General features: G+C 36.5%; 1 protein-coding gene across 2 annotated transcripts in view; it reads right to left on the bottom strand.

Moving 5' to 3' along the window:
- Nucleotides 1-21,577, bottom strand: part of CDH8 (cadherin 8) — a 370,394-nt gene that overhangs the window by 237,559 nt on the left and 111,258 nt on the right. For both annotated transcript variants that reach the window (XM_082439484.1, XM_082439485.1), the window contains exon 3: nt 1,862-2,156. In XM_082439484.1, the coding sequence (XP_082295610.1) occupies nt 1,862-2,156 (295 nt within the window). The remainder of the gene's footprint in view (nt 1-1,861; nt 2,157-21,577) is intronic.

Consider the following 21,577-nt stretch of genomic DNA (forward strand, 5'->3'; position numbering starts at 1 on the left):
GAATAACTGTGTACGTTAGTGTAGATTATTTCTTTTAGTTGCTACACTCTTATCAAGAAAAAAACTTTAGAGGAAAAATGCATAGGTGCACATACACATTGCATTATGTAACTAATACTATCATTAAATTCCTTGTCTTAGCTGAAATTGACCTTGAAGCTTGCAGATGTTTTGGGGCTTTTTTTTTTCCTCAACATATTTATCAGGCACATGACTCATACACACAGGAATGGAAGCCTCTGACACATTTACAATAAATAGATATAGACTTGGCCATTAAGATGTAGAAATCATAATAATGAGGCAAAAATAGCAGCTTTCCTGTTCTTCATTCATTAGCAATTAAGATTAAGTATTCTGTATGTATTATAGCTGGTAATAGTCCTTTAAAACCATCTTACACACACCTGAATGAAAAGATGGATTAGGCAAGTTCTCTCCCCTAAATAAGTTGATCAAATAAGAGGAAAATAAAAAGAGAGAGAAAAAATATATAGTATTTCTTAGTCCCTGTTTACATGTCAGAATTTAAAAGAAGTACAAACATGAATGTGTTTTTGCTTTTTGTGGGTTTCTTTCTGTGGTAATAGTGATGGTAGAGAGATAAATTCCTGCTAGAAAGACCTAGAAGTTTCCCGAGAAAAAGTGTCATTTCAGCCAGCCATAGAGGAGTGATTTGATTTTGATAAGAAGGAAAAAATAAATAATAGTAGGATTCCTCACAAAAGAGATATAGAAAAGGGGAGTCTTGGCAGGAGAAATACATGGGTAAAATGTGAAGACCTGAGGTCAGTTCTGATTTGCTGCTGTAATGGGTGTATCTACCAAAGTTATACTGTGGGTTAAGAAAGAAGAGATCAAATGAAGCCAACTATTTACTTAATTTTGGCCTTCAATTTATATCTCCACTTGTGTTTTTTTATTTATCACATCTTGTTCACCTGCTGCTAATTTATGTGATTTTGCTGCATAGCATGTATCCTTATAGGTTGTCTTAAATGCAATTTGAAACAAACTAGGGTATCCCTTACATCCACTGCACACTTAGGAATGACTTTGGTGATCTTAATGCCCTGGATTTTGGATCCTACCTACTACTTTTGTCAGACCAGGAAGAGCTCTAAAATACCTTTTATTCTAGTATAAAGTCTGGGGTCAGGGATTTCCTGTATCGAGGCCAGAGTCTGGGGATAGATAAGCCAATCCAAAAAGGGGAGGAAAAAGTAGAAAATCATGTTTTGAAATATATTCTGTTCTGTAAAGTATAATGAATATTTCAATGGCTCAGAAAAACTGGGAGTGAGTCATTGGTGATAGCAATGCTCCTTTAAAAAGCTCGGTTGAAGTACGATGGCCACAGCTCAGAAGCCTCTGGTAACTGTGATTTCCTAATTCACTCTAGACTCGACCCACCAGCTCAATCCAATATCTGGCTGACTACAGACCTAGACGGTTTTTTATTTCTCTGTGTGCTGCATCTGCATGTGAATATACACAAACAAATAATTAAACATCAAGAAAATATCAATAGGATTAGTCTGGCATGTTGGAACAAATCTTGATAAATCCGCCTCAGTAACAATACTCGAACTACAGGTCTATGAGAGGAATACAAATTCAGCCTATTGAAGTACTGTCATGTAAGGAGAGATATTTTAATAAAACTGCTTCGTCAGTTCCTATTACTAAGGGACTAAAGCTATTGAGCTGTGGAACTGAGGCCAAAAAAGGGGATTTGGAAATGCAAATTAGAGATAAGACGGTAATAAATGTCTTTTATTCAGCCACACACTATCCCTGATGCCAGGAGCTATTTTAAAGATGATTCTTAATAGTTCTGTGAAATTGGAAGCATACATACCCAAAATGGACATCTCTGGCACGGTAGCATGATAGGGTCCGTTGAGAAACTCTGGTGCATTGTCGTTGATGTCTTGAACTTTGATAATAAATTCAGAAGGAGGCTCAAGAGGCTTATTGGTCTCCCAGTCCACTGCCTGAGCTGTTAGGGTGTACTCAGCTTTTTCCTCTCGGTCAAGTCTTTTTATAGCATGGATATCTCCTGTTATGTCATTTATTTGAAAGATGGTCCCAGCTCCATCGCCTGATAGGATATATTTGATTTTTTTGCTCCCAGGATCCAGGTCTGTATGTAACTGAAACGAAAAGGGACATTGGTTAGTGATGTGGCAATTTGCAAAGTATGTTTTACTACTTCATGTTTCAATATAAAGTTGTTTCTTTCTACATTGATTGTAACTTCATCAATTTCTGCTAACAGTAGCTGTACAAAGAGTCTATGCAACTGTATGCGTATCAAGTAAAATATAATGAAATTCAGACAAATATGTTTGAACACTTTAAAAATATACTCTGGCCTGTTCAGTATAAACTGATATGCATTTAGAATGATCAAAAGACCAGGAGAAAATACAAAAATACATGTATTCTTTTCAATTTGTTAATACATTTATTTAAAGTTATTATTATAAGTTACCTTTTATGGGTTACTATCTGTGTGCCAAGAGCTATTTGAATCACTTCTCATATGATAATCCCCTTATTTCTTCCAAAAGTCACTGAGTTAGAATATTTCATATGAAACATGGGAAAAGGGAAGTTTGACAAGGCATATTATAACATCTCCAAGGTTTCCATTTGATGGACTCAAGTGTAGTAGACCTAAAATTCAACTCAGATCTGGCTGCCATATTCATAAAAACAGAAATAATTCTAATAATCTGATATATATTAAGATCTTATGTTTGTGTAAGGCTTTTTTTTTTCCTCTTTGATTTATACAATTCTTCTGGTCCAGGAAAATTATTCCCATTTTACAAAGATGACTGAGGCCAGATTATGGGAGCATATTTTCCAGAAATGGGACTTCTTAGAGAAATGAAAACTTCGCAGCAGGGATCCAGCTCCATCTTAGATCATGGCAACAAATACTGATTGAACACCTACTCTGCCTAAAACATTTTAGTAGGTACTGGGGAAAACAGAATCCCTGGCTTTCAAATTTTCACAGTTTATTCTTTAGAGGGAGACTCCTGATATATGGTGCTTCTTTTTTATACTATGTTGACTCCTGTTAAAAAAACTAAAATAAAACAAGAATATATATATTTTTAGTTTGTATTTTTAAAAGGAAAATTAATTGAATTATATTTGCAAAATACTGCTTAAATGTACATATTTTCAGCTTAACTCAGTTACTTAAATGCCAGTATAGTTATAGTTCTTGCACCATGAGATTTCAAACACTTGTTCCTTAAAAAATATATATACGTATATATTGGAAAAAAAAAAGTCTTGTGGAAAGAAACTCCTAGAAACTCAAAAGACATTCCATTCTCTTGGGATCACTTTCATTCAGTGATCGTGTTCTTTGCCAATTTAAATTGTATTTAGTGCCTCAATAAATGCAAAGATTTTTTAAAAGACATAAAACAGCAACAAAGCATCCAAATGCATCTAGATCTCCTATTTTACTTTTGAATACTTTAAAAAGTTAAAGCATAAGATTACATCAAATACTTACCGAATCTCAAAATGTATCCCTTTCATTATTGTATTGAACTTATTAACAAGAGCAAATATTGAAATGCCACTTTATCTTAATGAATGTAGGATTATAATTCATTAATATGATATTAATCCTAATTTATGACCATTTTAATTTATGTGCATTTTAACATTTCCATTAGCATTTTTATTAAAAAAGAAAAATTTGAATAAAATATGATTCATGGATGTTTCCATTCATATACAGGCATTCCTGAGACACAGAGGTATTGATACGTGTCACTCTTGCCCATCACATTTTTGCTATCAAAAACTAAGACATTCAAAATGCTGCTACTATTACTTATATTAGAACTTATTTTGTACCATATTTTCCTTACATTTATCAATAGCTTCTGATTACTAAATCGTATCGTACTCCCAGGTTTTGATGATCCTTTGTGTTTAGAAATAACTGAGGGAGAAGGGAAAAGCATAGGTTTTGAACAAACACAAAGCTAAGACTCAGGTCTCTCTAACTATATAAGCTGGAGAAATTAACACATTTATTTGAGCTTCAGTTACTTTGCCTCTAATATGGGGATAAAACATCTACCCTGCAGAATTGGTTTTAGAATCTGAGATGATCTATTTGAAAAATAGAGAAAAATGGAAGTTGGCACATTAAATGCACAATAACTAAAACCATTTTTACTTCACAGCATCCTCAACTATATACAACTCTCTGAAAACACTATAATAAAGCCCAGTTGCAAGCTGAGTGAAAAGTTCCCAAGATTCCATCCTGAAAAAACTCTTAGCAAACACTGTGTGCTTCCTCTTTCTTCTGAAATTTATTTTTAGCAAATCTCAGCAAAATCCAGAGCCCTCATGATCTTGAAAGGCAGAGTACTGCGTTTCTATATTCATTCATTTCATCCTGTTATTTGGATCACACACACTCACACACACACTCTTGCACATGGCTTGTTCAGGTAACCAACTTGACATTACAAATAAAAGACCTGTGGGTGTGTAAGAATAGCAATTTACAGGCAGCAAATGCTCATAAAACTCCAGGTCTGGACCTCAGGCTTCGGAATACATGATGATAAGCTGCTGCTTTTTTGGTTGGTCTTCACATATCTGTTAAAACCTGCTCACTTCAATGCATCAAGACTGTTCTTGTCAACTTATCCCACCCCAGGACCCTCTCTGTGAGATTATGGTACCAAAGGTATCCCAAACGCACCACATTTTCACACATTGTGCAACATCTGAAAATGTGAGGACCATCTCTCCCAAGAGCTGCTTCTGCTAATTAGAGCAGCATAAGGGCCACATGCAAACTGGCTGGGATGGTAAGACTGGTTGGCCTGGCTGTGGTACAAAAAGACCTCATCCATTCACTGATTAAATATGCACAAAATATGATTACAAACAACACAGACATGGTCTCTGCCCTCAAAGACCCATAGGTTAGTGGGAGATAAAAACAAATAAACAGAAAATATTTGCTGTTGTTATTGTTATTATTACTACCACATGTACTGACTACTTATTACCTGGTAAACATTTTATTCAATACATGTATACATGTAATGTTTTTCTCACAGCCAACCAGAGGACACTTTGCCATTTCACCCATGAAACAGTTAAGATTCAGAGATTTTTAGGGAACTTTTCCATAGAATGTACTATCAGCAAGTGGCGATCTTAACAGCAGAAGCTTTAAAGGAAATTTCCTGGATTCAAATGCATGCTCTAAAGGTTTGAGTGCATATATAAAGTTTACTTAACTCAGAAAGTGGAGTGTGGAGGAACAGAAAAGGCCACTACAAACAAGTAATGATGAACTCCAGATCTCAAAGAGGGAGGGAATGGGTAAAGATCCAGAGATAAGAGAGAGCATACTAAGTGAGAAAAGCTAAAGATGATTTAACATAGCACTGACTTTAGGAGAAGAGGCAAGAAATAAGAATAAAAAGCAAGGCAGGGGTCAGATTACACAGAGTTGTGAAGGCAAGATAGAATTCAGATTTGACTATAAAGCAACAAGAGTCCATAAACACAAGGTTTCAGTAAGAAGCCTGGCATCATCATAGTTTTGTTTTACTAAATAACAGTGCTTGGTGTGTGCCCATAAGCAAAAGTCTCAGAAGGAAAGGGAAAGAGGTCAGAGGGAAAACTTAGACACCAATTCACAAAGCTACCTCAATCTGGGTTCCCAAGCTCAGCCCAGCACCCATGATCTGTCTCATCTACAACCAGATGGATCCCGGTGGTCACTCACAGCAGCCTTGTAGGAGAAGCACCGAGTGTCAGGTATGCAACGAGCGGTCCCCGTCATTCATATTAAGTCTTTGATTTGAGGGATCATAACGGGACTGCTACATAATTGAGTTGAACTGTGAGTATCAATATAATTACACCTTCACTATCTTTCATATATTTTCAAAATATCCCTTAATTAAAATACAACTTTAAACTTTAAAAGCCACGGGAAGAAGCTTTTGCATTTCCACTCTCCTTTGCATTCCCAACTGCCTAGTAAGGTGCCTGTCATGTTGTTGGAGCTCAAACAATATTTGTGGAGTAAGTAAGGTGAATGCAAAAGAAGGGAAGGAAAGAACATTGCCTCGTTTTATTTTCAAAACAGTAATTTAAAGAAGAGAGTAAAGAAATTTAGAAAAGTTAGGTTCAGTGAGCTAAAATCTTATCCACTCTAAACGCAAAGCCCTTGAGTTCCCTCAAATATGCATTCAACTGTAGCCCCCAGCAAAACAACTGAGACATATTAGAGGGAACATCGATGGAAGGATGAGTGGATGGATGGATGGATGGATGGATGGATGGATGGATGGATGGCAATGGATGAATAATAGATGGACAACAGACAACAAGTATCTAATATACACACATCACTGTTCTCAGAATAAGAGCCCCCGCCACCCCAGTCTTCAACAGAATCACCCTTATCTCCCCTGTGGCTGTCAAAGAAAAGAAAAAAAAAAGTACAAACTACTTTTCTACCTTCTCCTACAAGATTCCTGAGGACACTAAAGCACTCCTAGTACAGTAGAGCCTAGAGAAGATAAGTTCTCCTCTGAGAGCCTATTTTAATACCAAAGAATGATTTAATTACCATGCTGCCCACTTTTTCCTGGAAAGTGAGTGATGAGGAATAGGATTCAGTGAACTATGGGGGAAATCAGTACCTCATCGGAAAATCGGTAGCTCTGCCATCAGAACTTACTTTGAAGTTCCACTCCCTCCAAAAGGAAATCCTAAGAGAGTTTCTCAACTTTCCTCTCTTCCTTTAGAGAAGTCTAAGTTACAGGGAGAGAATCAGCATCTTTTGAAACCCAAAGGGGTTAACGGGGATCACTACAACATGAATGTCTATCACTGATGCCTGTTTTTCATCAATCTACTCTCCCTTGGAAAGAACAGCAAGCTTAGCACACTTAAATAAAATAAAATCTTACACTGTATTCTCCGTATCTAGCAGGTGCCTGTCAGGGAGATACTGTGCTACGGGCTATCAGTCTGTCAGTGAACAGACGGATAATCTAATCCTTAAATTATAACCAATTAAAGATGGGACCAGAAACTTAACACAGTATAAGTTTTTGACGTAAATGATAAGAATGCAGGACTTCACTCTAGATCAGATGCGTATTTAGGCTACTAGGAGAGTAAAAGGGCCGGTAAAGAAAAAGTGCAAGAGGGTATAAGAAGAGAATACTTTCATGTTTCTGAACTGTTCCTCCCCAACAAGAACCAGGAGTTTGACTTGAAATCTACTTATTTTAACTTGTAGTTCAGCCTTCTCGTGCACTATAGAACATCTCACAAAAGATGCTGACCCAACATGAAATGGTCCATTCGAGAACGAGTTTGAGTCCATCATTGTATTCAAGCAGAACTAGACAACCGCTGGTTCTTCTGCTTTAGAGCTAAACGAAGCATCATATGATGGTGGGAGATGGGGTAGGAGGGGTGAGGATGTTAGGATGGACCACATAACTTGTAAAATGCCTTTATATGCTGAAATGTTATACCACATCAGTAAATGTAAATAATTATTTCATCCAGTCATGCCACTCTTTTTTTTTTCATTTATTTTACTGAAGTATTGTTGATTTACAATGTTGTGTTAATTTCTGCTGTACAACAAAGTGACTCAGATATATATATATATATATATATATATATACTTTTTCATATTCTTTTCCTTTATGGTTTATTATAAGATATCAAATATAATTCCCTATGCTATACACTAGGACTTTGTTGTTTATGCATTCTATATATAATAGTTTGCATCTGCTAATCCCAAACTCCCAATCCTTCCCTCCACTGCTCCCCCTCCCCCTAGGCAACCACAAGTCTGTTCTTTATGTCTCAGTCACTCCACACTTAACAATTTGCAGAAACAAATTATAAAACTAAAGCCAGGTAATAGACATAAAAACACCCCAGCATATTAGTAAGATCAAATTGGGAATACGCACTTACTCTCGTGATCATACACTCTAAGGAAATAATTCAGTCAAATGATAACAGTCCTCAAAGTCATTCTCATATAAACCAAATGACCCTTAAATTTGTCTTATGGGGTGAAAGGCTAAAGAAGACACAATCCCCGATTAAAAGACTAGAACAGAGCATCCTACACTGGAAGTGACCTCTACTTTGACAAAAATTTCTAATGTTTTACAGGAGGCAAATGTGTAGTGTCCTGATATCTCAGATGTGTGGTCTTTGCATTCCGTGTCAGCTGCTGATGTGTATACTGAACAGCTTAACGTGGCCAAGGGGACCGGTGCCCAGAGAAATAGAAAATTGGAAGCAAGTCTGAGTGAACTGCTGTTTTTGGCTGCAGGGACCTGAAATTATAGTCAGAATTAGGAATGCATTACTTGTGCTACTCCTTTAAATGGTTAAGTTCCACAAAGGGCCTCTAGGTACATTAGTCAACAATCTTCCAACAACAAGCATTGTACATGGTACATAGCAAATGCTCAGTAAAGTCTAATCACTGTTTTGTCTGCACAGGACCTACCATAACGTCCTGTACCTTATCAGTGATTTTACAAGGATGAGAGGCACAGGTTCAGTAAATATATGGACTTTCTCAAGCTCACACGACTAACAAATAACAGAACCAGATGTAACCCAGTAAATCAGATTTCAGAGCATACACATTTTAGCATAATTCTAGAGAGATCCCCAGGAAAGCATACCTAGTTAGTCTGGGGACCTCCTATTTCACTAGATGAGAAGGAGGCAGAATGGAGAAGCCTCTCTATTCTGTCCCTATATGGCAGTAGAAATTTCCTATATATATTTAGAAGCCATTTGTATGAAATCCTGCAGTACAGTTCATCCGATAAAAGTCTGAAATAGAGTAGACGTAGAAATAGAAAGGCAGTATGCTCAACTAATAGGAATGCAAATGGAGAATATTGACAAGAAGAGGCTGGCCGGCTGTTTACCAAGCCAACATTCATGACCTTGGCAAATTTGCTACTATCTTGTCTGGACCGCAGCTTTATAGGTTTGGAAACATGATGTGTCAGCCTTATAGCAAATCCATCTCTCTTAGCCCGACTCCAATAAAGAAAGTTCCCAAGCCCAATTTTTTTAAAGGCAACGTATCAATGATAAATAGTACTTCGACTATTTAAGTGATCATGATGAGCACAATTTCTCTTTATATAAAGACCCACACACAAGTGAAGCCAAAGTATCCTTGTTGATAGGATTCAGAGAAAGGAGAATTAGATGGATCAATTCCATAATGATGCCATGGGACAAAATAGCGTTAAGTATGCCCATCCTACAAAAACGGTCTTAAAAATGCTCTAGCATCCTTAAGTTTTGTATTCTCAGATTTTTTCTTTTCCTTTAAGTACTGAGGTGGAGGCTCTGATATTTAAGCAACCATAGGTAAAAAAAAATAAAAGACAATGAACTCCTGTCAATTGGACACATATTTTCTTATGTATGTTGATAACATCCTGGTTAACATATTAAATCTTACAGGGTTGGAAGTCAATATGTTTCTCTAAGGCAACCAAAGATTTATATAGTAGTAATTCAGATTATGGGAACCAGAATGAGAGCCTGATAAGAAATAGAAAAAACTGTAAGATACTGAGGGATTTACTTAACCTCCCCAGATTTCAGTGTCCTCATTTAATGCATTAAAATGCTTTAATAACAGGTTTAACAACCTATCTATAGAGTTTTTGTAATGATTAAAATGTGACAATAGATAATAAAGGCATGATATCTTCTAGGAGCCAAAATATTCAAATAAAACTGCATATAGAGTGGATTCTTGTGGAGATTGAATTTTGGAATTACAATGATAGGTTCTGCGAAACCTGGAACTGCTTTCCAAGAAAAATGCATCTAACAACATAGACTTCAACATGCAACATTACTTTGTAGTGAATATAAGAATGTCACTTCCTTTTTTTTATTGGAGTATAGTTGCTTTACAATGTTGTGTTAGTTTCTACTATACAGCAAAGTGAATCAGCTATACATATATACATATATATATATATATCCCCTCTTTTTTGGATTTCCTTCCCATTTAAGTCACCACAGAGCATTGAGCAGGGTTCCCTGTGCTATACAGTAGGTTCTCATTAGCTATCTATTTTATACATAGTATCAATAGTATATATACGTCAATCCCAATCTCCCAATTCAATCCACCTGCCCCTTCCCCCTTGGTATCCATACGTTTGTTCTCTACTTCTGTCTCTATTTCTGCTTTGCGAAGAAGATCATCTATACCATTTTTCTAGATTCCACATATATGTGTTAAGATATTTGTTTTTCTCTTTCTGGCTTCACTCTGTATGACAGTCTCAAGGTCCGTCCACGTCTCTACAAATGACCCAATTTCGTTCCTTTTTATAGCTAAGTAACATTCCATTGTATACATGTACCACATCTTCTTTATCCATTCCTCTGTTGATGGGCATTTAGGTTGCTTCCATGTCCTGGCTATTGTAAATAGTGCTGCAGTGAACACTGGGGTACATGTGTTTTTTTGAATTATGGTTTTCTCAGGGTATATGCCAGTAGTGGGATTGCTGGGTCATATGGTAATTCTATTTTTAGTTTTTTTAAGGAACCTCCATAGTGTTCTCCATAGCGGCTGTAGCCGCTATGGGAATTTACATTCCCACCAACAGTGCAAGAGGGTTCCCTTTTCTCCACACCCTCCCCAGAATTTATTGTTTGCAGATTTTCTGATGATGTCCATTCTGACTGGTGTGAGGTGATACCTCGTTGTAGTTTTGATTTGCATTTCTCTAATAATTAGTGATGTTGAGCATCTTTTTTTTTAAAACATCTGTATTGGAGTATAATTGTTTTACAATGTTGTGTTAGTTTCTCTGTACAACAAAGTGAATCAGCTATATGTACACATATATCCCCATATCCCCTCCCTCTTGCATCTCCCTCCTACCCTCCCTAGCCCACCCTTCTAGGTGGTCACAAAGCACCGAGCTGATCTCCTTGTGCGATGCAGCTGCTTCCCACTAGCTATCTATGAAAAAAAAATGGTTCTAACGAACCTAGGGGCAGGACAGGAATAAAGACACAGACGTAGACAATGGACTTGAGGGCATGGGGAGGGGGAAAGGTAAGCTGGGACGAAGTGAAAGAGTAGCACTGACATATATACACTTCCAAATGTTGAGCATCTTTTCATGTGTTTGTTGGCCATCTGTACGTCTTCTTTGGAGAAATGTCTATTTAGGTATTTAGGTCTTCTGCCAGTTTTTGATTGGGTTTTTTGTTTTTTTGATATTGAGCTGCCTGAGCTATTTGTATATTTTAGAGATTAATCCTTTGTCAGTTGCTTCATTTGCAAATATTTTCTCCCAAGAATGTCACTTCTTGAGTCAAATGATCTTGGTACAAAGTGGCTTAAACTCTTACATTGGGCATTCTTATATTGAGCGTATAGTCACATATTTGGTACTTATTCACCTGCTCAGGAAGTAATGATAGTATATATATCTGGAAGTTTTTACTTTTTTTCAGCTTTAGTGACGTGTAATCGACAAATAAAATTGTAAGGTATTTAAAATGTACTTCGTTTTTCTTTCTTGTTACTCAAAAACTGTAAGCCTAGAAGTAGGGGGAGGGTGATGAATGTGCATTGGGCCATTGAATAAATGCTTGTGTGCTCAAGAGTGTGGGTGAATAGTAACTGTGGACCTATTACTAAAAAGAGATTTAGGTGAATGGATCAAGGAGTGGATGGATGGATTAATGATTGGATGGATGGATAAATTGGTTGATAACAGAATTAAGGGGAGGAAAATGGACAGACAGATGGTTTTATTGGGAAATGCATGCATAAAAAATAATAGATAGAGGGATGGGTAGCTGAGTAAGAGTCTCAGCCGTTTTTCCATTTAGGTTCCAAAGCACATTAAATACTATGAATGAATACATGAATGAACAGATGGACATACTGGTGAGTAGGTGGGTGGAAGGACCACAGAGTTTCTCACTAAAAGATTGATTTGGGGAAAACATAACAAATTATTCTCTCTCACAGTCCTATTTCTTGTCTTACAGTAAAGCAGACATAGGACTTGGGAGTTCAACTATAAATTATGAGAGATTCTCAGACAAAGATCTTTGGAGCATGTTTACTTTTCAACTAAACGATCACTCTTCACAGATTTCTTTAAAAAATTTCTGTCTCAACAGATGTATAGATATAGATAGTAAAGATATAGATATGAGAGGGGGAAATTTTGTGCAAAATAAATAGACAATATAGTAATATACAATATAAGCAAGGTGAATAGGACTAAAAGAAGACACCCAGGATTACTAGCCAAACAAAAGAAGTAGATTTTAAACAGATATGGATATTTAAAACAGATATTCAGGATATTATCCAAAGATCAGTTTACAGTGAAGCCTTCAGTTGTACTGTGGAAAAAGGAAAAAAGAAAGTATAAAAATGTGTCAATGCCCTTTATGTTTGCAAAGAACTTGATTAACCAGAGTTCTAATAGGAGTTGAAAATATGAGATAGATTTCAGATGTGGTAATCACCATTACTTGCTAAACAGGATGTATCTTGTTATCCAAAAACTGACAAGATCACAGTGGGAAAGAACACAGTGGATAACCAAATGACAGTCATCTATTCTCTCTGAAATTCCCTATTTATAAAGGCACTGTGAGATAATCAAAATGCCATGAATTTGGAAGAACATTGCAGTTGAAGTTAAAAATGAAACACATAAACCTGGGATTTAGTTTGGGCCATAGAATAGGGTGTGCCATTGGCGAATCATTTTTTTCTGTGATCAAAAAGCCTAATAATAACTTAGCTGTGTTACCCACTCCTACTCCTTGAGCATTGTAAACTGTCTCATTCAGAGCCTCCCTAAGAAAGCAGAGCGTCACGACCAAAGCACAGATTTAACAGAAATAATCACATTTCCAAGTCTGACTGCTCAATGGGTAGGTAGATGAATGGATTGATGGGTGGAGGGATGAATGGATAAATGTGTTGATAAAAAAAATTAAGAGGAAGAGGATGGGTAGGTAAATGGTTTTGTTGGAGAATGCATGGGTGCACAAAAGAGTGCATGAGAGGATGGCTAAATAGATTCACAAGCATCCTTCCTTTTAGATAAATGACAATCAAAAAACCTGATTTGAATTAAAACTAGTGGATATGATTTTGGACTTTAATTTTCCCCATTTTAGTTTCTTCTTGTTAAAATGATACTAACGAGGCCATTAGCACCATTATCAAAAAAGATTACCTGATTGTTGTAAGGATAGTTTGTACATAAAAGTCATTTTTAATTTTTTTTTAACTCCTACTCTCCCAAGTATCATTCCTATAGTGAAGATTTGGAAATAGAACCTAATATATCATCAACGTACTGGAATTAGATGCTAATAATATAGCCTGCAATGCTATAAATATGTGTGTAAGAGTCTGTGTATGTGTGTGTGTGTCTTTACTCCATCTCCATTCTGCCAACAAAGCTTAGAAGTTAGCTGAAAAAAAATACCGAACAGTAAAAACAACCTGAAGACTAAAAATGCCCTTACTTTTCACACTATAAATAGATCTGTTGGAAATCTGTAAATCTCCTGCAATCATCATCATCATCACCAACTTTTATGAAAATAAACAGGATTTTTTCCATTTTTAAACAGAAACATAAATAATCCTTTCAAGTCCTCTGTTAGGAGGTCAATAGTTTCTCCTCAAAATTCATATGTTGAAGCCCTAAGCCCCAGTACTTCAGAATGTGACTATATATATATGTATATATATACACACATATATATATATATATGACTGAATCACTGTGCTGTACACCTGCAACTAACATGGCATTATAAATCAACTATACTTCAATAAAAATTTTAAAAATTTAAAAAGAAAAGAATGTGACTATATCTGGAGATACAGCCATTAAAGAGGATGATTAAGTTAAAATGAGACGATTAAGATGGGTCTTGATCCAATCTGACTGGTGTCCTTATAAGAAGAGGAAGCTCAGACACACAGAGAAATATCAGGGACACACATGTACAGAGGAAAGACCATGTGAGGAGGTATGTGAAAAGGCAGCAGGAGGGCAGCTACCTGCAAGCCAAGGAGAGAGACCTCAGGAGACACCCAACCTGCTGACACCTGGACTTTTGGCCTCCAGAACTGTGAGAAAATAAATTTCTGTTGTTTAAGCTACTCTGTCTCGTGTATTTTATTATGGCAGCTCTAGCAAACGAACATATCCGCCCAAAGCATACCAGCCACTTATCAATGAATACCTTACTTATGCAAAATGGTGGCTGCAACTTACAGTGATGCTACTGATAGGTTATGATTCTAGGTGTTGTAGACAGAAAAACAGTCCCCAAAAGATATCCATGTCCTAATTACCAGAACCTACAAATATGTTGTTACCTTACCTGTCAAAAGGGCCTTTATAGATGTGACTAATTTAAGGACCCTGGAATGGGTAGATTATTCTGGGTTATCCAGGTGAGCCCAATCTAATTACATGCATCCTTAAAAAAGAACCCTTTCTGTCTGTGGTCAGAGGGAGATACGACTGCAGAATAATGGTCAGAGAGATTCAAACTTGCTGACTTTGAAGACGCAGGAAACGACCAATAGCCAAGAAATGGGTAGCCTCTAGAAAAGGAAACAGATTCTCCTCTAGAAGTTTCAGAAAAAAACACAGTCAGACTCATTTATCTTAGCCCAGTGAGACCTGTGTTGGGCTCCTGACCTACAGAATCATAATACATTCATGTATGTTAAGCTACTACGTTGGTGATAATCTGTCATAGCAACAACAGAAAACTAATATAATATTTCCAGGCAATACAATTATAAAATTGTTGAAATGTTGATAAGTTTGCATATCAGATATCTAGTGACTGTGGGTAAACCTGGTATCCTTTCTAATTATACCTTCCTTCACTTATAAAATAAAGTGTATAAAGTTACTTTTCAGATGTTTTATAGCTCAAACAGCCTGTGATTATTTAGACACATCCTTCCATTTTGCATAGCTACTTTACTTCTTCAGTATACTATCATGATACTATCATGCATACTCCCTCAGAAAATATATAGTTACCCTTGCAACCCAGGCACAGAGAATAACCCATTCATTTGATTATTTAGCCATTTCTCCAAGAACACCGAGGGTTTCCTTATACTAGATACGTTTATCTTCTATTTCATTTAAGTGTCACAACAACCCTACGAGCTACATACGAGACTCCTCAGTTTACCGATTAAGAAACTACTGATTAGAATTTTAAACAACTGCTCAATATCGCGTGTAGCAAGAGATGAAGAAAGGATTTAAATCCAAGTCTATCTGCTTCTCAAGCTCATGTTCATTTTATTATTTTAGCATTGTGTGCCAGAATCAAACATGGAGGAAGAAAAACAGAAGTACGTAAAACAAAAGACTTGACTGTTCACAAAACTATAACCTGTTTAGTGACTTTTTTTTCAACATACATTTCATGTATTACCTGTTTGCTTAATAGGAGCCTTGTGAGACTTAAAGTCAAGGTCAGAGTTGTCATCCCTGTGGCACACAGGAGGAAACAGAGTCCTAGATCTAATGACCTCTGGAAACCTGTAACACCCAATTAACCTCAGAGTCCTAGATCCCCAGACTCCTCCCCTAGGGAGGAGCCTAATGATAGAAACCTCCCTGAGGTCGGGGAGGTGAGGGGACAGGAAAGGAGAAAACTTGCCCTTGCCAGTAGAAAAAGCTTTGGGAAAATCTAGCAAGCCTAGGAGATGGAGGGAGGGAGGTGAGGTGGGGGATTTGCAGATAACAATGTCAAGCTAGAGAATTATTAGACACACTTTGCAAATCACAATCTACCAGTGGGAAATATCTACTCAAATAATCACGTATTTAACCTTTCCCTGAAAAAAATAAACTAATACAACCTTCCTTTGCACCTTCAACAACACTAGTAATATGACAACATTGATTAAGTGCATAATGGATGCCCAATATGTAATTATGAATATAAGAAAAGAGCTCTACTCTATCTCCCAGTATTCTGTGTAAATGTGATAAAAAGTTCTAATGCAGATGTGCATTCACAACTTCTTCATTAATTCTGATCTTGAGAAAAATTTTATCTGGCCTGGTGGATTCTTAGGTCACTAAAAATAGATTGCATGGTCCTTTTAACCTTCTTCCTATTAATCAGATATGCTAGTTTGTTTGCAATGACAAGTTCAAGGGCTACTAAGGCAGAAACTAATAGACGTGGAAAGGAGAGAGAATAAAAGTGACAAAGAGGTTACATGGACGGGGTTAGAAGAAAAGCTTTGCTTTTTGCATATTGTTTATTTACTATCAATGTTGGTGCATTTGAGGAGAGAGAAGAAATCTGGGGACACTTATCACTAATGTGAAAGTTTTCAGAGATACAAGAGGGGAGTCAGGTTTCTAAGAGGTTTCATTTAACTATAAAAATGTAGACTTCACTTTGGCATATGACAGAGCGATTATACTAAATGAATAAATTGCTGTTCAATTATCTTTGGATATGAGAGTGAGGGTTCTTTGAAAGGACCATGTACTGAGACAAAAGGCTCACTGCAGCTCAGCACTGCACAAATTATTTACCTATTAGTACGTGTGTGTAAAACCTGGCAATTCTGGAGCAATGGGGGAAGGCTGGGGAGATTGAATTGAATGTTTCTGTAGTCCTGGTAGCTAAGTTTAATCTCCTATGGTTAAGTTAAAAAATGACCAGTTTTTTCATCAGGTACGAGAAGAATTCTGGCAAGCAGCAAAGCTACAAGGCTGCTCCTACCTCTGTATGAACCACCTCTGTCAGTGAGCACCGAAAGAAACAGGAAAGTCTAGAGCAGCAGTTCCCAAAGCATGGGTTCACAGACCTCTGGGAATTTCTGAGCACCCTTCAGGGCACCCAGGAGGTCAAAGTTATGCTCCTTTCTCACTGTGTTGACATTTGTGTTGATAGTGCGAATGTAAGGGAGGACAAAACTGCTGCCATGTTCACACCTATCAAGGCAGCGGCACCAAACTATACTAAGAGTCATGGTACCCTTCACTACCATGCACTCTCAGGATTAAAAAAAAAAAAAAAAACAGAAGAAAGAAAGAAAAAGAAACAGAGCCAGTTTCACGTAAGATGTCTTTGGTGAGGCAGTACAAATTATTAATTTAATTAAATCTCAGCCCTGAGTACACATATTCTTCATCTCCTGTGTAATGAAATGGACAGTACACATAAAGCACTCTGCTCATGGTGAAGTATGATTGCTGACTCAAGGAATGGAACGTGTGACTGGTTCGGTGGCTGAACAAGCCACAGTTTTTTATGAAACCTCATTTACCATAAAATGGAAAATGGAAAGAACAAATGATAGACAAACTATGGCTATTCTGACTTGAGTATTTACCAGACATTTTATCCAAAATTTATAATTTAGAAAATAGAATGGTTGTTTTAATCTATGAATGAATAAAATTAGCTTATTTCTTCAAAGATAACCAACAGTATTTGTTGCCCATGAAAAACAAGTTGAGCTTTCTAGCAAATATTAGAATTTAAGAAAATCTGTATCTGTCTCTCTACTGAAAGTTGCTGAAAATAATAATCTTCCCAGGCATCATCAGTGTGTGCTCATGTGAAGGTTAAAGAACATCATACTCAAAAATTGCACTCATGAATATACAGGATCTTGGTGATTGATGGAGCAATATAATCAAGATAAACAAATATTAGTCTCTGTGGGAAAAAAAGAGCTATAAACACTTAAAAAAATCTTCTTATCCAGGCATGTAGTCATCTTTAGTCGCTGCAAGTCGAACTAAAACTCACCCTTCTATTTTTAACATCCCTGCCTGTTTTGGCAAAGAAACAATTTTAAATAAACAGCTCTTAGTCGTCTTGAGGAGGATTATTTGTAAGACACTCTTAATATACAATTTCCATAGAGTCACTAATTGTTCCTTACTTTAAAATTCATCCTTCTGCAAATGAGATGTACTTGGTAATGTAAATATCATCCAGGCACAGGATACTGCTCTGTGTTAGCATCCACATTATTATTCAGTCGTCATTAATACACTTCTAAAATAAAGTGTTGACAGCACTCTTATTCAAATATATAGCATATGTTTATAGTCTCACACATTGAGGTACACACATAATTACAATATATGTGTGAGAGAAATTGCAGAGGCAGTCCAAGGAGCTGTGCACTTACACGAATTGAAAACTGCCACTGTCCAATTAAAGCATGTGAGACCATGGGGTGGCAACACCGTCAAATGCCTATCATATACAGCCAAACTGATTAAATAACAAGACAAAAATGCAATAAAAAAACAAAGTTTTTTATTGTTCTTGTTGTTTAAATAGAACATCCAGAAGCTAATAGAAATCAGGATACTCACTGCTCTTCCTTATCCTAGTCAAGACTCGATCTCGATGGAATAATGCATTACTATCAACAATACTGAATAGCTCAAAATCACAATGTTCATCTTCCACCAAACCAAGCTGCCATTTGGAGGAGAAAACTTATGTCTACTTGTTTGTTGGTTTTAGGTAGAGAAAGAAAATAATTTCATATTACATTTCTTTGGTGCTATTTTAATTTTTCTCCATTTGAGCTCATTAGGAAATAATTAATGCATGATGAGTAATTAAAGAAGAATCACCCCACATGTATTTCAAAGCTTCATGCTATATGAATTTTAAGAGGATTTTAAAGTAGGGTCATTTTTCTGCAAAAGCGCAATGTACTATTCCTTAGAGAAAGTGCATATCATCAAATGTTAAAATCAAGATTCACAGTACGTAACTGTTTACTCCATAAATGATTTGACTTCCAAAGTGTTCTTCTTAGTCGGGGGGCGGGAGAACAAAGTTATACTCCATTAAAGATGTATTAAAAAAAAAAAGCAAACAAAAAAAAATCTCTAACATTATTTCAAAGGTGACTCTTACCACGGTTGGGTCAGGAGGTGGCAGGATAAGTTGAATGAGAAAGAGGAAGAGATGGAAGAGGAAGAAACCTGGACATATACAGAACCTACTATATGCCATGCATTGTTCTAACTGATTAACATGCATTATGCTATCCTCACACCCAAGACAGTTTTTATTATTCTCATTTTACAGATGAAAAATCTGAGACACAGAGTAAACAACCTGCTACAGGACATACAAACTAATAAGAATCAAAACCATGGACGTTGGTCTTGGAATCCAAAGGTATGCATGCTTGTGTATGCATAAACACATTTGTTTACAATCATTCTTTTCCTCCATTCCAAATAAATAATTATTCTGTTTTTTTCTCCTGAATTCTGTCGGTGCCTCCTTGGAAATAGAAAAAAAAAAAAAAACCTATGCTCTAAATATGGAAAGAAGGAAAAAGAACTAATGCTTGTTGAACACTGATCCTTTGAAAGATGATTTAAATCACAGGACAACAAACAGAAGAACAGATATTTGAACCCAAGTACGCCTGACAGCAGCCCATTTATTTCTAATACCTCACATCCCTTTCCAAAGTCTTCTGATATATTTATAGAGAGTTTTGCTTCCTCTCTTTGTAATACCTTCCAAATTAACACCTTGATCTATGTCCTTGTTAGCTATTTCTTCTAAAGGGTCAACTCTTGAATTCACCAAACAGATGAAAACCATTAGGTGGTAGAAGGACTTTTTTATGTCCTTAGGTTTCTGTGACACCTGATAGATGGAGCATATGCCCACAAAAAACCCAGCATTTAAACAACTGTTGGCTATGAAACAGGAATCACCAGGATACAGTGTGCTCACTCACAATACAGAACTATTAAAGGATTCATAATTTTGATTCAATAGGTCCTATTATTTCTTTTGTGAGACTACATAAGCCTCATTAATAGTAACAGCAATTATACGTAGACACACACTGGAGACCGGCATCTAGGGTGTGCTGAGTTAATGGTGAGGTTTGGGAGGATACAAAAGGTCTCATTTAAGATGTTATGCACTTTTTATTTCATGTGGCTAATTACTGCCATTGAACTCTGCCGTTAATACCTTTTATGACAATTTCAAGGATAAAGAGTAAAAAGCAGCAGGCATTGCATGAGCTATCACCTGTGGTCTGAGTGCCTCACTGGTTAGCCTTGCCATGTAATTCAACACCACGGTATAGCAGAAAGAATATGGATTTTGAAGTCACTGAGTCCTCAACACCAACACTGGCTTTGTGATTTAAACACCATGTGACTTTAAACAAATCATTTTACTTTTCATACCTTCAGTTTCTATGTCACCAAAGGAATAAGAACACCTCAAAGAGTCAGTGTGAGATTTACATTAAGTAGAAGTATGTCTGTTAACTGGCAATAGGTGTGTAAGGTGTAGGTATAGGTCTTGATTCACCAAATACGATTTTGTTTCTACTTGTATATATCTTTCATTAAACACACACACATATATGTTAAATCATAGACATTATATATACAAAAGCATATGGCACAACTCTGTGCCGGGGCAGAATCTGCAGCGATGCCTCAGAAGATGGAGCATGAGGGGGCATGTGGAGCTACACGGCCCACGGCATAATGCTGAACCCTCAAATGTATCAGCTTCAAATGTTTCTACGTAAGGCATTGTTTGACAAGAGGGTTAGGCTATTTAAAATTATTTGAAAATCATTGCTCTGAATATTCTAATACCTATGACTAAACTACACAGGAATACTTGAGAGCTCCAAATGCAATGTCATTTGTACAAAAAGTCCTTCTTTTCAGTTGAGTTAGTAAAGGTAGTTCCACTGAACTGCACTTTACATGCAATAGTTGCACTTTTGTGACCTACATTAAGGAATGATAGAAATTAAAAGCCCTGTGAAACACCTCACTGTGATATTACAGGGCTAGAGTCGAAGAAGTTGCTCATTACCCTGCCTAGTGTACTGCAGGGAGAAAACGCTTAGGTGAAAATAACTGTTCCCAATACTAAAGATACTAACAAAATTTCTTGAGATGAACTTGTTTATCTCATGGATACTCTGATTTGTACTAGTAATCAGCTTTTATACTTCACAATGGATACTAGGTAAACTGAGAGCCAAAATGGTGGCCCCACCAATAACACATTTATAGGAATTCTATCATGAAACTGTGTATATTAGTTAATTTAACTGTGCCCTTTTGCTCCTATTTATTTCCGATTTTCATAACTTTGTTCTCAACTATTACCAGTTTACGTAGTCCTGTCATTGTTTTTGTGTTATGTTTTGGTTTTATTCTTAAAAATATTTTCCTCCATGGTAAGGTTTAATATGCTGAGATAAATATAGTAAATTTAACTTTTGAGATATTCAAATTCATGCCCACCATATGCATATGCTAATAGCACATTACAAATGTTCTATTTATAATTCTACCTCTTTCATCAAGAAATCTGGTTCATGGGCTTCCCTGGTGGTACAGTGGTTAAGAATCTGCCTGCC

This window comes from Balaenoptera physalus, assembly GCF_965194825.1.
Source record: "Balaenoptera physalus genome assembly, chromosome: 19".
NCBI lineage: Eukaryota > Metazoa > Chordata > Mammalia > Artiodactyla > Balaenopteridae > Balaenoptera > Balaenoptera physalus.